The following is a 12,778-nucleotide window of genomic DNA, read 5'->3' as shown; positions in this document are numbered from 1 at the left end:
AATTTTCAGGCCCGTTGAGAACTCTACTTGATATGCAGTCGAGAGGATTCTTTTCTTTTTTTTAAACTCAATGGCCAGCTACCACCCCCCCCACACACACACACACACACACACACACACACACACACACACACACACACACACAAACTTACATGAAGCTGACTATGAGAAGGATGGTGGATATATTGTTCTGTCCTCTGCTACTTGAGCGTTCTCCTAGTTTCATGTACTGAGCACCTAGAAAACACCAAAATTAACAAGATGTTCAGTGTTGTTTGGCAGTTCCACATACCACCACTAGATGTCAGCATATCACTGAACATGAAGAGATAACTAAATTCCATTTAATGCTAGCCTGGCTAATAAGCCAGACCGAATCAGCCGTTGGTCAGTGTGATATTAGTCTGGCTTATTAGCCAGGCTAATTTAATGCATGACCAGTAAAGGAAAGAAATATCTTGTCCAATGGGTAAAGTGACTGTCAAGACTTGCCATTTTTACTAGTTAGCTAAAAGAAATACAATAAAATAAGGTGCACAGATGATGGCTGGTTACAGTTCAAAATTAAGTTACAAACTTGCTGATAGAGCAAACGTTGATAGTTGATAGAGCAAAGAAGTTTACAGTGTAGATTGGGGTATCGAAAATAGAAAATGCTTCCATTAGGACACTCTCAGAGTTACCCATAAAGGTCCATTTGGACGCTGATGCACCCCAGACCAGATGTTGAGAAACAGTGTTTTATAACACCCTTTCTGAAGAAATAATTTCCAAAGATAATCAAATTCTGAACTTTGCTGGGGCCAACATGCTTGCTGACTTACTGGTCTCGCGCCTGTCCCTCTCCTCTCCAATCACCCTGTCTCCTCGATCTCCAGCGCATACACCCGCCCCTTCCCTCTCCCCCTGGCGTCGGGAGCTGATGCGCTTGCGGCGACGCAGAGAGGGTGGCGTCTTGGTCGTTTCCACGTCCACCACCTCCCCCGTGGTCACTACAGAAACCTCCGTCTGAAGCAACGTCTCCAGCTTGGATACCTCGCTCTCTGGAGAAACAGAGGAGGGGGGAAAAAACACTGTGTCACTGTCAGGCAGAAACCTCTCAAGTCAAAGTAGTTACCGGTAAGTGTGTATATTAACCAACCAAAAGTATAAGCAAGAGCCTGTGACTAAATCATTACATTGGATTCATTTGAACACAGGTATGGAATTCAGATCCTTTTCAGTTGCGCGAGATGGGACAAGACTCTCCATTAGACATAAAAAAGGCATGGGGTTACTCAATATACATACTATGATCAGGACTCAATTAGTAACTTTTTTTTAATCAAAGGGTGGACAACATGTCTTCCTTTGGCAAATTAAACATACCGTATTACATTTGGGAAAACATTATGTACTTTACACCAGAAGGTATCATAAATGTCTTGCTCAAAGTCTATGGATGGATGATTATATCATGAACATTTGGTCTTAAAAGCTTTCAGATTGGAACAATCTTTCTGGACATTAAGAAGGGGACATTAAAAATCTAGGCATTTGAAAAGGGTTGATGGGGGGGGGGGGAAAGGATGTCCATGTCCCAGCACACATCACCAACGATAGCACAGGCTTGTGACACACTGATAACGTTAATGAGAGCTTCCAATACACATGTGGAGTGTGGACAAACGCCCCCCAGCAAGCTGTAGGCTTATAGACTTTTCGTCATACACATGTGTCATGTGGACTAACGCACCCAGCAAACTGTAGTCTTATAGACTATTCGTCATACACATGTGGACAAACGCAACCAGCAAGCTGTAGGCTTATGTACTATTCTTCAAGTATATCTAGGTAATGCATGTGACTCAAGCATCCGTTTAGCTCACTTATCGTTGTTTTCTTTTTAACCAAGCAATCGGAAAGAATGTTCAAATTTTACCGGATATAGCCGAAGTCTCGTCTTTTCTGGATCAGGGCCTACCCATCTGATCCAAGTCATCAGATGGGTGGGCCGTGTGCATTTTTCAGAGCATAATCAATCAATTGATTTTGTCCGGGTTGGATAGATGGAACAAACGTAGTATACTTTAGAAGAATCCATGGCTAATATGCCTTAATACATAATAATACATTTAATTTGCTTTCATCAGTATCACAAAAGAAAAAATACATGACATTGGTTTATAATTATGTCTATATTGATATAACAACAATAATGTTATATTATCATTAAAATTGCAGTGTTTTGCCAAAATTATTTGAGGACCCACTTGCAATATCCTCACAGGATGGGAATGGCTGGTCAACCATTTCGAAAAAAGGTAGGATGTCCGCACACCGTTGTTAAGCTCCCAGTAGTTTATTAATACTTCTTCATCAGGAATGATGAAGGTCTACCATTTCCCCGGGGCAGGTAAAGAAAGACTCACCCATATGTCTATAGTACTCCTCAATGCCACTCCAGGTGTTCTTCTCTATCAGAGCTTTGACCAGACTCCACGGCTGCTTCCTGTAGCAGATGTCTGACGACACTCTAACGAGAGGGAAAAAAACACACAGTGTCAGCCCATGCAGTAGCAATGTTTTTGTGGTCAGAAATGGCGGAGTGGAGGTGGTGATGTGAAACCATACTGAGAACACAGCTAACTTAAACACCAACACAGAAACTACCTACATTTTCCCACCATGAACTGTAGGAGCAAGAGCATTTCTCCGACAGGCCTTACAAGCCTTCACAGCTAATAGGGAAGGGTTCCAAATATTGGTCGTGCAACATTACATGTCGCTTGAAAATAAAAAGGAATTTCCAAAAGAAAAACCAGGTGTTGACACGCTGAAGCATAAATTATGCAGGAATTAAGTTATTCCCTATGCTAGATGTTCCCCAACTTCTGGCTGTGGCCCCCTGTTGTGAAATGGCTTAAAAGAAAAAAGGAAACAGCCGATCTACAAGCTTGTGACACGTAGATTGCAGATTTGTAGATTGGCTAGTTGCAATTAGCCTCCCAGGGCGGCCCAAACCCCATGATGTGGCAAAACAAACGTACCTGAGCCTGCTCTTATGTTTGTTCATGGAGGTGAGGCAGTATCTGTGGACGGTGTAGAAGTAGTCCTGGTAGGGGATGCCCGAGGTGATAACCTCAGAGTCCACCACGTAGCATTCACCACGCACGCTGCTCTTGTACAGTGTCTGGGAGCAGGGTAGGAGGAGGACACAGCACAACATAGGTATAATAACCACCAGCAGCACAGGCAGACAATGACGTTCAATCATTTGATGCTTCTGTATATAGGGCAACAATTAATAAGTAATTGTAAACAATTTAATTGATTGAAGGCCAAAAAATAACATAATTAAACTCGAAAATAATTGATGGCTGTAGTCATAATCATAATCATAACCATGAACTGAATGTGGCTTCCCGGTATCACACAGACAGACAATGATGCTTCTGTATATGCACTGCCTTGGGACAGGTAAGACACGTCTGTCTTTCTGTCGACTGTATCGATAGACCATAGATGATCAGACATTGTTTTGGGATAATTTGGCTGAGATGGGGTTTTTCCTCGATCTCAAGTCAGTGTGGAGATTACCTGGCAGTGTTGCTGCCCCTCCCGGCTCATGGCTCTTCACAGACAGCAGCCTCTCCACTGACCGTGTCAGTGTTGCTGCAGGAGTGTGAATGAACCATGCGGTCACTGGTGCTGCTGACAGCCGACTCACAGCTTCTTCTGAATTACTTTATCTTTGTCTTGAAAAAGACCGTAGGGTGTAGGCTATATCCATTTAGCTTTTTGCCGTTTTCCAAAACAAACCAGCGTGCACTACAGTTTGCTACAAAGTGACTGGAAGTACGAGGTTTACAGACATGCCAAGTAGCCAATCATATGCTGATTAGGCCAGTTGCTGTATTATTAGCCTACTCGATCAGCGATCACCAGGGGGCAGTGACAACACACACAGAGACACACACAATAGCCTTCTATATAATGCTGCGCACATACTGTATATTATATACATTTGAAAGATACCCAGCATAATTTTTGGGAAGGCTAAGCCATGCCTAGCCTTACATACACGCCACCTATGCGTAGGCCGTAGGCTATACGCTATCACAAACATTTAGCCCTGTGTAGCCTGGCTATCCTGTGTGTGTGGCCGGGCGTGCACGCAGAGAGAGAGAGAGAGAGAGAGGCGTCCTGTGTCGGTCTCGTGCTTGTATCATGAAATCCTGCACGTGCGTGAGATGTCAAAATCAATTGGAATGAAAAAATAAATGTAGCCTATATGTATCTGGTCTGGATCGCATCTTGGTGAACTCTTGCAGTGTGTGATGCCTAGTCGGCTATCAATTGTTTAGTGTGAAAGCCACACAGATAATAATAAGTCGATTAAAAAAAAAAAAAGACTCCTGTAGTGTGAAATACATAACGATCTAATGACTCGCCAACAACTTTAAAACTCCTACAGTCTGTAGAGGCCATTAAGCAATAATGCCACCCAATCGGTTTTCAGCTACCAAACAACCAATAGAACACCAATGCTCTTCTACATTAACATCCACCAAATGTCCTTTCTATTAGGCTAGAATAATAGTCAAGCAGTAATCCTGAAAAATAAATAAAATAAAATAAACATCTCTAAAGCATTGTGTAGTGTAGTGTTTACTAAGCACCAATCCAGTAGAGTATGCATGCTTTTAACTCCATCACCATGTACATTATGTAGGCCATGCGACGAAAGTGGCCTACAAAGACCTGGTGTTTCGGTCAGTGACTGACCTGTGTTTCCACCACAGGGGCGGTCTCTACAAAGACCTGGTGTTTCCGTCAGCGACTGACCTGTGTTTCCACCACAGGGGCGGTCTCTACAAAGACCTGGTGTTTCCGTCAGCGACTGACCTGTGTTTCCACCACAGGGGCGGTCTCTACAAAGACCTGGTGTTTCTGTCAGTGACTGACCTGTGTTTCCACCACAGGGGCGGTCTTGGGGCCCAGCGGGTTGTTGATGGCGATGGTGTAGCTAAGCACACGGCTGGTGTTCCCACTGCTGCTGTCCTGCTGCCACTCGCCCACAGACAGATCTGAGACACACATAGAGAATGAGTAGAGCAAGATGGGTAGGAAGAGATAAGACAGAGAGAGAGCAAGATGGGTAGGAAGAGATAAGCCAGAGGGAGAGAGAGCAAGATGGGTAGAAAGAGATAAGACAGAGAGAGAGAATGAGTAGAGAAAGATGGGTAGAAAGAGATAAGACAGAGAGAGAGCAAGATGGGTAGGAAGAGATAAGACAGAGAGAGAGAATAAGTAGAGCAAGAAGGTAGGAAGAGATAAGACAGAGAGAGAGAATGAGTAGAGAAAGATGGGTAGGAAGAGATAAGACAGAGAGAGGGAATGAGTAGAACAAGATGGGTAGGAAGAGATAAGACAGAGAGAGGGAATGAGTAGAACAAGATGGGTAGGAAGAGATAAGACAGAGAGAGGGAATGAGTAGAACAAGATGGGTAGGAAGAGATAAGACAGAGAGAGGGAATGAGTAGAACAAGATGGGTAGGAAGAGATAAGACAGAGAGAGGGAATGAGTAGAACAAGATGGGTAGAAAGAGATAAGACAGAGAGAGGGAATGAGTAGAGCAGGATGGGTAGGAAGAGATAAGACAGAGAGAGGGAATGCAAGACAAAACGGGGAAGGAGAGAAGATAAAGCAAAAGATGGTGTTACAGAGGGAGAGAGTGAGTTCGAGACCGAGCAAAAATAGATAAGAGATTGGGAATCTATCAATGAAGTGTAGTGGGATATGGTGAGGAGAATAAGCGAGTGCAGACGTGGCGAGGGAACAAAAAGCTGGAAAAAGAGTGGGTCAGTACACACACTTTCATGAAAAACAAAAGAAAGAAATGCCCCCATTACATTCACACAACACCCCCTCACCCCAAGCTGGCAGGGGCACCAACCGGGGAGAACACCAACTGAGTGAACTCAAAGGCTTCCGCTTCCTTTATGCATCAATTGTAAACTACAGCAAAATGAGCAACTCACTATTACCATGGTTTCTGGGCAAGACACAGCATTTATGAAAGAGAGTTCTTGAATTATTATGGCTTGACGCCCTAGTGACCTGAATATGTGTTGTCGAGCCAAAGAATGGACTGCATGAAAATACAGAGGAGAAACAAACGATAGGCTGACAAGTGACGTAGGGTTGTTTATTGTTTAACACAGCGTAAACAAAAACTGTGAAAGCTCATTAGCGGTACGGTGCGGTGGCGCCTACAGTATGTCCCCAGAGCAGAGGACAGACGCATGAATAACCAAATGGTGTTCTCAACTAGACTCAGAATACAAAAAAGCAGAAAGGCTAAATTGAAAATAAGTACCATCCATACCCCATGCAAAACGTGTGATGTCCACTTCACAAGGGGCCATGTGATTCTGCACATGCATGTGTCCATGTGCTAGACCTCCAACAATAACAACAACAACAATGCCCTGCTTCTGTTAACCAACTATTGAATGTTCTTAGGATTCGCTGCTGGGTATTTGTCCAGCTAAATGTGTTCATTTAGCATCCACATCTGAAGCTCATTATGAGCTTGTCATCTTCTGAGATCTGCCATTTTCCCAAAAATCTTTAAAAAGTTAAAAAGAAATGTGAAACATTGAAAAACTAAAAAAGAACATGAATCTTGTATGCGGTCCCTAGCAAAAGATATTGTCAGATGTAAATTAATTTGGGGGTCCTTGAGTGTGTGTGTGTGCGTGCGTGCGCACGCTGTGTGGGGGTTGTGTATGGTATACCGGTGAAGTGGCGCTGGGAGAAGAGGTGGCGGATGAAGTTTGTGTCGCTGGAGAAGAGCAGGTCGTGCAGCTTGTCCACGCTCATGCGCACCACCATGTTGATGTGCAGCCGTCCACTCAGGTCAGGGCAGAAGGACTCCACCTCACCTGCACGGGGCAAATATCAATTATTACACAATCTAGGGCTACAACTGAGAATTATTGGCGTTTTGTGACATTGTGCTCTTTCTAGAATTCTTTCTAGAATTAAAAAGAATAAATGTGTCACTCACACAGAAATGTGCCACTTAAACCCTTTAAACTTGTCAAAGACTATCAAAACTGTCTTCAGTTTGCACATTTGAGCATCCTGAAATACACTTTCAGACCACAATGTTAGGCGGTGAGGCATTTCAATTTTGGAGATAGTTCCACATTATGGTTGTACTGTACTTATAGCTTATAGAATTTTATGCACATCATATCTAGATCCATGCCAGGTCAATGACCTCATGAAAATCCACCATGGATCTTATATAATGTTGTTTACCAGTTTTGTAATAATTATTATTAATAATAATTTTGGCTTGTTGTGCAGGTGAAAACTATGATAAACTATGGTTCGTCCCACAGCTGTACCTACTTACTCCACTCTACCCAACAAATAAATGTTTTTTGAAAACTACTGCAGAGTGTGTGTGTGTGTGTGTGTGTGTGTGTGTGTGTGTGTGTGTGTGTGTAAATATTCTCATATTTGATCCCATCAGCTACAATTACAAGGAAAACGAAATTGACCCTAAATATACGTACTAACAATGTCCCCCTCTCACCAGTTTCCTTGGTTTTTGATAAATGACTAAACTGTGGGTGCCATAACCACTTAAGCCCTACTTCGACGCATGAATAACCTGGAAGGCCAAACAACACTCACTCTCCTCCTGTGTGTCTGAGGAGTTGCTGGGGTCCGTGGGAAGTTCTTCGTAATTTGTGATGTCCAATGACGACAGGTTTCCCAGGCTGGCGGATGGAGGGGGCATCATGTGATTGGCTGAATCCGATAGGCTGTCCGCACCCTCAACACCCTCTTCTAGATACTAATAAGGCAGCAGGGACGGATGACAAAAATAAAAAATGTTAGGCATTAGCACTGTACTGCACATATACTGTAGCTGTATATACTTTGTCGCATGACAAACAGTGAAAATAGCGTATCTGCAGGCTTCCATCACGGTGTGCTGAGAGCTTGTAGATCAGCAATTTTTTAAAATGCAAGTACTTGGAAATTGTCCGAAAAGGTTTCATAATGTTCACCTATGATATTATGCCCAAAATAGGGACACCAGGGTTAATGTGTTGACCACCAGGACGTTATTAAGGAAATCACACCACCCTCACATGACAGAGAGGAGAGGCTAGACCCAGCTTGACCGCCTGTTGCCTCTGCCCGAGTAGCACATACCGCAGTGCAGCATGAAGTTCACATTACATCCATATACAGTACAGTCAACAAACCAATCCATTTATCCACTTTGTTGTTGTCTCAAAATGAAGTCAGACTAGGTGAACAGAATTAATTCAACATGGTGGAACATGCTTGGATAGCTAAATATATGAAGCCCCTGGTGAAAAGCATTCCTTAGGCATGTGCAGTTCACATCATGTCACTATACTTACATTTGGATTGTACGTTTTCTCACCTAGGACTGTCACCGATATCACGCTTTCATTTGAGGACATTGTCCCCATAACCCAGATGGATGCATTGGCTTCTCAGATTTAGTTTTGTTTAGTTTCCGGGGACAATGTTGCTTGGAAACTAAACTATCCCTCTGAGATATGGGAAATAATGCAATTGTATACACAGCTCTTTTACATTATTTTGCCCATTTGTAATCTGACTTTTCCCCCTTAGTTTTTTTCTCTATTCTATAATTATTTTCTAAATGGACACAGTTGGGGCTTGTATGACATTTTAGACACTACGGCCCATTTATCAACTCGGCGTTGGGTGGGTGCACGCCGAAATTACTTGCGTTCGCTTCCCGCGTTTGCGCGCCTTACTCGTATAAAACTGTATGTACAGTATATAGGCCTACATGTAAAGAAAATTAAAATAAAGAGATTTCCAACTTTACAAGCAATTAAAAACAATATAACATGTTTACAATGTACTAGTTTGTGCTTAATCAAACAGTGCTTTAAACTGGCCTAAACATATATATGCGAGCGCACTTGTAATTGTAGGCTATAGACGTAAGGGGCTTGATCATTCACCATTTAAATAAGTGCTTTGACAGTACATTCAGATAAAAGCGAGATCATTTTCGGGAGTCGGGAGGACGGGATCGCCAGCACATAACAGCACACATGCAAGGCTTGCATGTGTGCACATGCAAGGCTTGCATGTGTGCCGGCAGCCTATGTGCTGGCGACGCACGTCCATATGTTTATGATTCGATCATCATTGATCAAATCACTCCATAAACGTTGATTATGCCTTGACGACATGCTATCTCTCATGCAGATTTTACACTCAATTGATAAATGAGGGCCAAAGAACACACGCCTTCCATTGAAAGAAGTAGCGTTTACAAATGTGTGTCAATCGTGGTGTTTCTTGGCATTGGCGTGCTTCACCGACGATCCCAAGAGTCTCAAACCAATACCCAATATCCTAGCATTTGTGCATGTTGTGAGTTAGAAACTTACAAATGAGGCAGAGGCAGTGGCAGAGGTGTTGGTATGTGTAGAGGAGGGCGGCGAGCTCTGGGAGCTGGGCGGGCTCGGCTCCGGAGGATCGGTGCCGAGTCTGCAGGCGGACGAGGAAGGCACCTCTATGGGAAGACAGGAGGCAAAGGAAGGGGGCGAGGAGCCCCCGAGGCTGGTTGTAGAGACGGGACTAGAGGCCAGCATAGAGGGCACCACAACAGGAGTGGAGCTGCCCGAGGACAGGACTGATGCCGAGCTCAGGTCCAACAGATCTGTGACGGAGCCTGACTCATCTCCTGGCCTGGAAGACAGGGGAGGAAATAGGGTAAATAATATAGGTACACATACAGTATATGCATTATCATCCAGGCATTTGACACCTGCTGAGGTTTAACAATCGAGGCCAATGATTAATTGTTGGCAATAATCTGTTAATTACGTACTCATCGCCTTATTTATTGACAAAGACATTGAGAAATATACTAGCGTTAGATCAACATGTTATAATGAATTATATAAATTGATCAACATGACTGTCAATGTACCCAATGTACCCCTGAATGAAAACAAGAAGATCCACTGTTGACCTAGGGAGAGTGTGTAGACAACCACATGTCTCCTTCAATACCGTGGAGTCGCCAGACACTTCGTTTCAGGAATTTAATCAGGAGAGCATAACATGTGCTAAGTTGGACCCTATGGCTGGACTCAACAACATTCTACATGTTGTCTTCTGGGCAGTGCTGGCATAAGTATGGACTGGAGTGCCGTTTTTATGGTGTGTACTTTGGAAGTGTTGGCTCACTGAAAGAAAACTATAAGTGATATGGCTGCCAAGAGGGGTCAACACAGCACTTCTGTCCTATTGACTGGTGTCATCAATGTTGAACCCAGACGCATCAAGCCGCTGGCCTTCACACGCTTCAGCGCCATTAACGCACTGCCTCTTTTCTCACCATACAGTGGAAGTGAAGCTGGCGCGTTTGGCACGTATGTGTGGGTCCAGTCCATCTCTGCTACTTCTGCTCCCTTTTTAACACCCCGATTGCCCGGGGTTATTTAATCCATTAAAACAGTGGGCCCAGCGATTTATAGCAGTGGAGCACTTTCACCAACAGACCGGATGTTATCCCGGATGTGGCTGGAGCAGCTAAATGTAGCCAAAACACTCTAGAGGCGATCGACAACAACGGGAGGTATGGTTAAATCTACCGTGACTAGTAACTGGACCGCGATGGGCCGTCTATCACAGAATCTTTGCTTAGAATTGGACGGATTGATTTAGATCAAGAGTTATTCATGTTTTAAGATTTTCGGTCTCGAAAACTGTAGTATGCGCTGTGTCGGGCGTAACTCTTCCTTCCCTGTCACCCCGTGAGTGTGACCATGCTACTCTTCTGCACTGTCTGTCTGCAGCCTGCCAGGGATATTGCCTCTCCCCTTCCCATTGGCCAGAGGGAGCTTTGACGCTGCTTGCTGTCCCATTGGCTAGAAGCAGCCAATCACGTCACCACGTCAATATGACTAGGTGGTCTACATTTCATGAGCTTTCACTAAACAGGTTTCACCTAACAAAAAACTAAAAAAACACAATGCCTATTTCCATCTATGAATACAGCTGTGTTAGTTTGAGCCAACACCATGCAAAGCTAGAGGTATCGCAGAGGACAGTGGCATTTTAGCTTGATTTAGTCAATTGGTCAGCTGCTTCATCAACGGGTGAACAGGAAGATAACTTATCACAGTATCAGCTTGGACAAATAAGGCTGGGTATAGGATAGATACTAGAAATGCACTATAGGTTTGTTAGCAGTCAATTGCCTGGCTATGCAAGACTAGGTATAGACTGGATATGTGATGAAGATTTTAATGTAGACAGTGACTAGATGTACGTGCAAGGCCAATGAAATAGACTATGTGCACCTCTAATTAATTAATTAAAATGTCTCAACACTCACAGTAGGCCGTTCAGGTGCTCGGCGGTGGGGGAGACATAGTCATCGTCTTCACTAGTGAGTCCCAGTTCAGTGCCGTAACACTGGTGGACAATGTGCCAGAGTTCCTTGGGGGACAGAGGCTGGTGGATGAACACAATATTCAATATCATCAAACAGGTTCTAGCTCTGGCCAGTGTCTTGCTATGCAGTATGTCACTACATTGTCGGTTTAGCCATTATATAAACAGTCAAATATGTACAACATGTAAATGTATCATGCTGGCTATGATGCCCATTTGATATAACCCATTTTGGGCGGTAACCCCTTTTGGTGTTAGCATTGTAGGTCTGCTATTTTTGAGAAATCGAAGAAGGACTGACATAGAAACATAGCTTTTTCAGAAAACTGTGAATCTGATCTCAGTCCAATGGGTTTTAATGGGTTAAAATGTACAGCTTCTGTATTGGGAAATGAGAGTGCAAAAAGTGTTGTATACTATAGTTGTATACATTGCAATAAAAATGTGTGCTAGTCACAAACCCATGGCACACCATTTGGGAACCACTGGTCATTATGTAACTACAGCTCTGTCAAGTACGCCAGCAGGAACACCAGCCAGTAGGAGGGAGGAAAGGCGGTACCTTGTCCATCAGCGCGTTCTGCCAGAGACGGAAAATCATCATGTAGCTGCGATCCCTTGCTCCGAAAGACGTGAAGAAGTGCTGAGATGAGGGGAAAACAGTGCGAGAGAAAGGAAGGAAGGAAGTGAAAAAGAAAGGAAGGTGGGAGGGAGGGAGAGAGGGAGATAGTGTGAGACGGCAAAAAAAAAGTGTGACAAAAAAAGAATGTGGGACAGTGGGATGACCTCCCTGCGGATGTTTGCTCTTTCAATGTCAAAGTACGATCAAAGGGCAACAACAGCTGATTTCCCAAAGCTTCAATAACCAAAAACAACAGCGAAATCAAACAAACATTAACTGTCATACAGTAGTAAATATTAGTAGCAGTAAATATTTATATATATACTTGGAGATGCTGTGCATAGCAGATTCCCAGAGGCAACAACAGCCACTAATGGCCTTGTATGCATCCAGACTAGGGCGCCGGAGCATGATTTACATGCTCTGACAAGGCTATGCTAGCAGGAAGAAAGAGAAGAATGGGGCTGCTGTCACGGTCGTATATCGAAGTAAAAAAAATGAGCTTAATTTGTGCTGGTGTCTGACCTTCTCATGGTCAGTGCTGATCTGGATGGCGTTTGGGATGAGTTTGGCAGTCTTCTCCTTAGTCAGAGTCGTCACGTCTTTCAGCAGGATGGTGATCTACAAACAGGACCAGCCCAGATTCAGTATGTGGTTGTATATGCATA

At 43.7% G+C, this 12,778-nt stretch overlaps 1 protein-coding gene across 5 annotated transcripts in view; it reads right to left on the bottom strand.

Annotated features, from left to right (window-relative positions):
- gramd1a (GRAM domain containing 1A) overlaps positions 1–12,778 on the bottom strand; it is a 39,002-nt gene that overhangs the window by 5,899 nt on the left and 20,325 nt on the right. For 4 of the 5 annotated variants that reach the window (XM_080769152.1, XM_080769155.1, XM_080769153.1 and 1 more), the window contains 11 exons: positions 12,636–12,731; positions 12,051–12,131; positions 11,430–11,548; positions 9,472–9,772; positions 7,694–7,856; positions 6,784–6,930; positions 4,948–5,069; positions 3,030–3,172; positions 2,412–2,515; positions 825–1,043; positions 153–237 (listed from right to left, as the gene is read on the bottom strand). In XM_080769152.1, the coding sequence (XP_080625278.1) occupies positions 153–237; positions 825–1,043; positions 2,412–2,515; positions 3,030–3,172; positions 4,948–5,069; positions 6,784–6,930; positions 7,694–7,856; positions 9,472–9,772; positions 11,430–11,548; positions 12,051–12,131; positions 12,636–12,731 (1,580 nt within the window). The remainder of the gene's footprint in view (positions 1–152; positions 238–824; positions 1,044–2,411; positions 2,516–3,029; positions 3,173–4,947; positions 5,070–6,783; positions 6,931–7,693; positions 7,857–9,471; positions 9,773–11,429; positions 11,549–12,050; positions 12,132–12,635; positions 12,732–12,778) is intronic. The other variant, XM_080769154.1, reaches the window with a different exon arrangement.

This window comes from Protomyctophum bolini, assembly GCF_963924005.1.
Source record: "Protomyctophum bolini genome assembly, chromosome: 7".
NCBI classification, from domain to species: domain Eukaryota; kingdom Metazoa; phylum Chordata; class Actinopteri; order Myctophiformes; family Myctophidae; genus Protomyctophum; species Protomyctophum bolini.
This window is presented reverse-complemented; position numbering and strand designations above follow the sequence as displayed.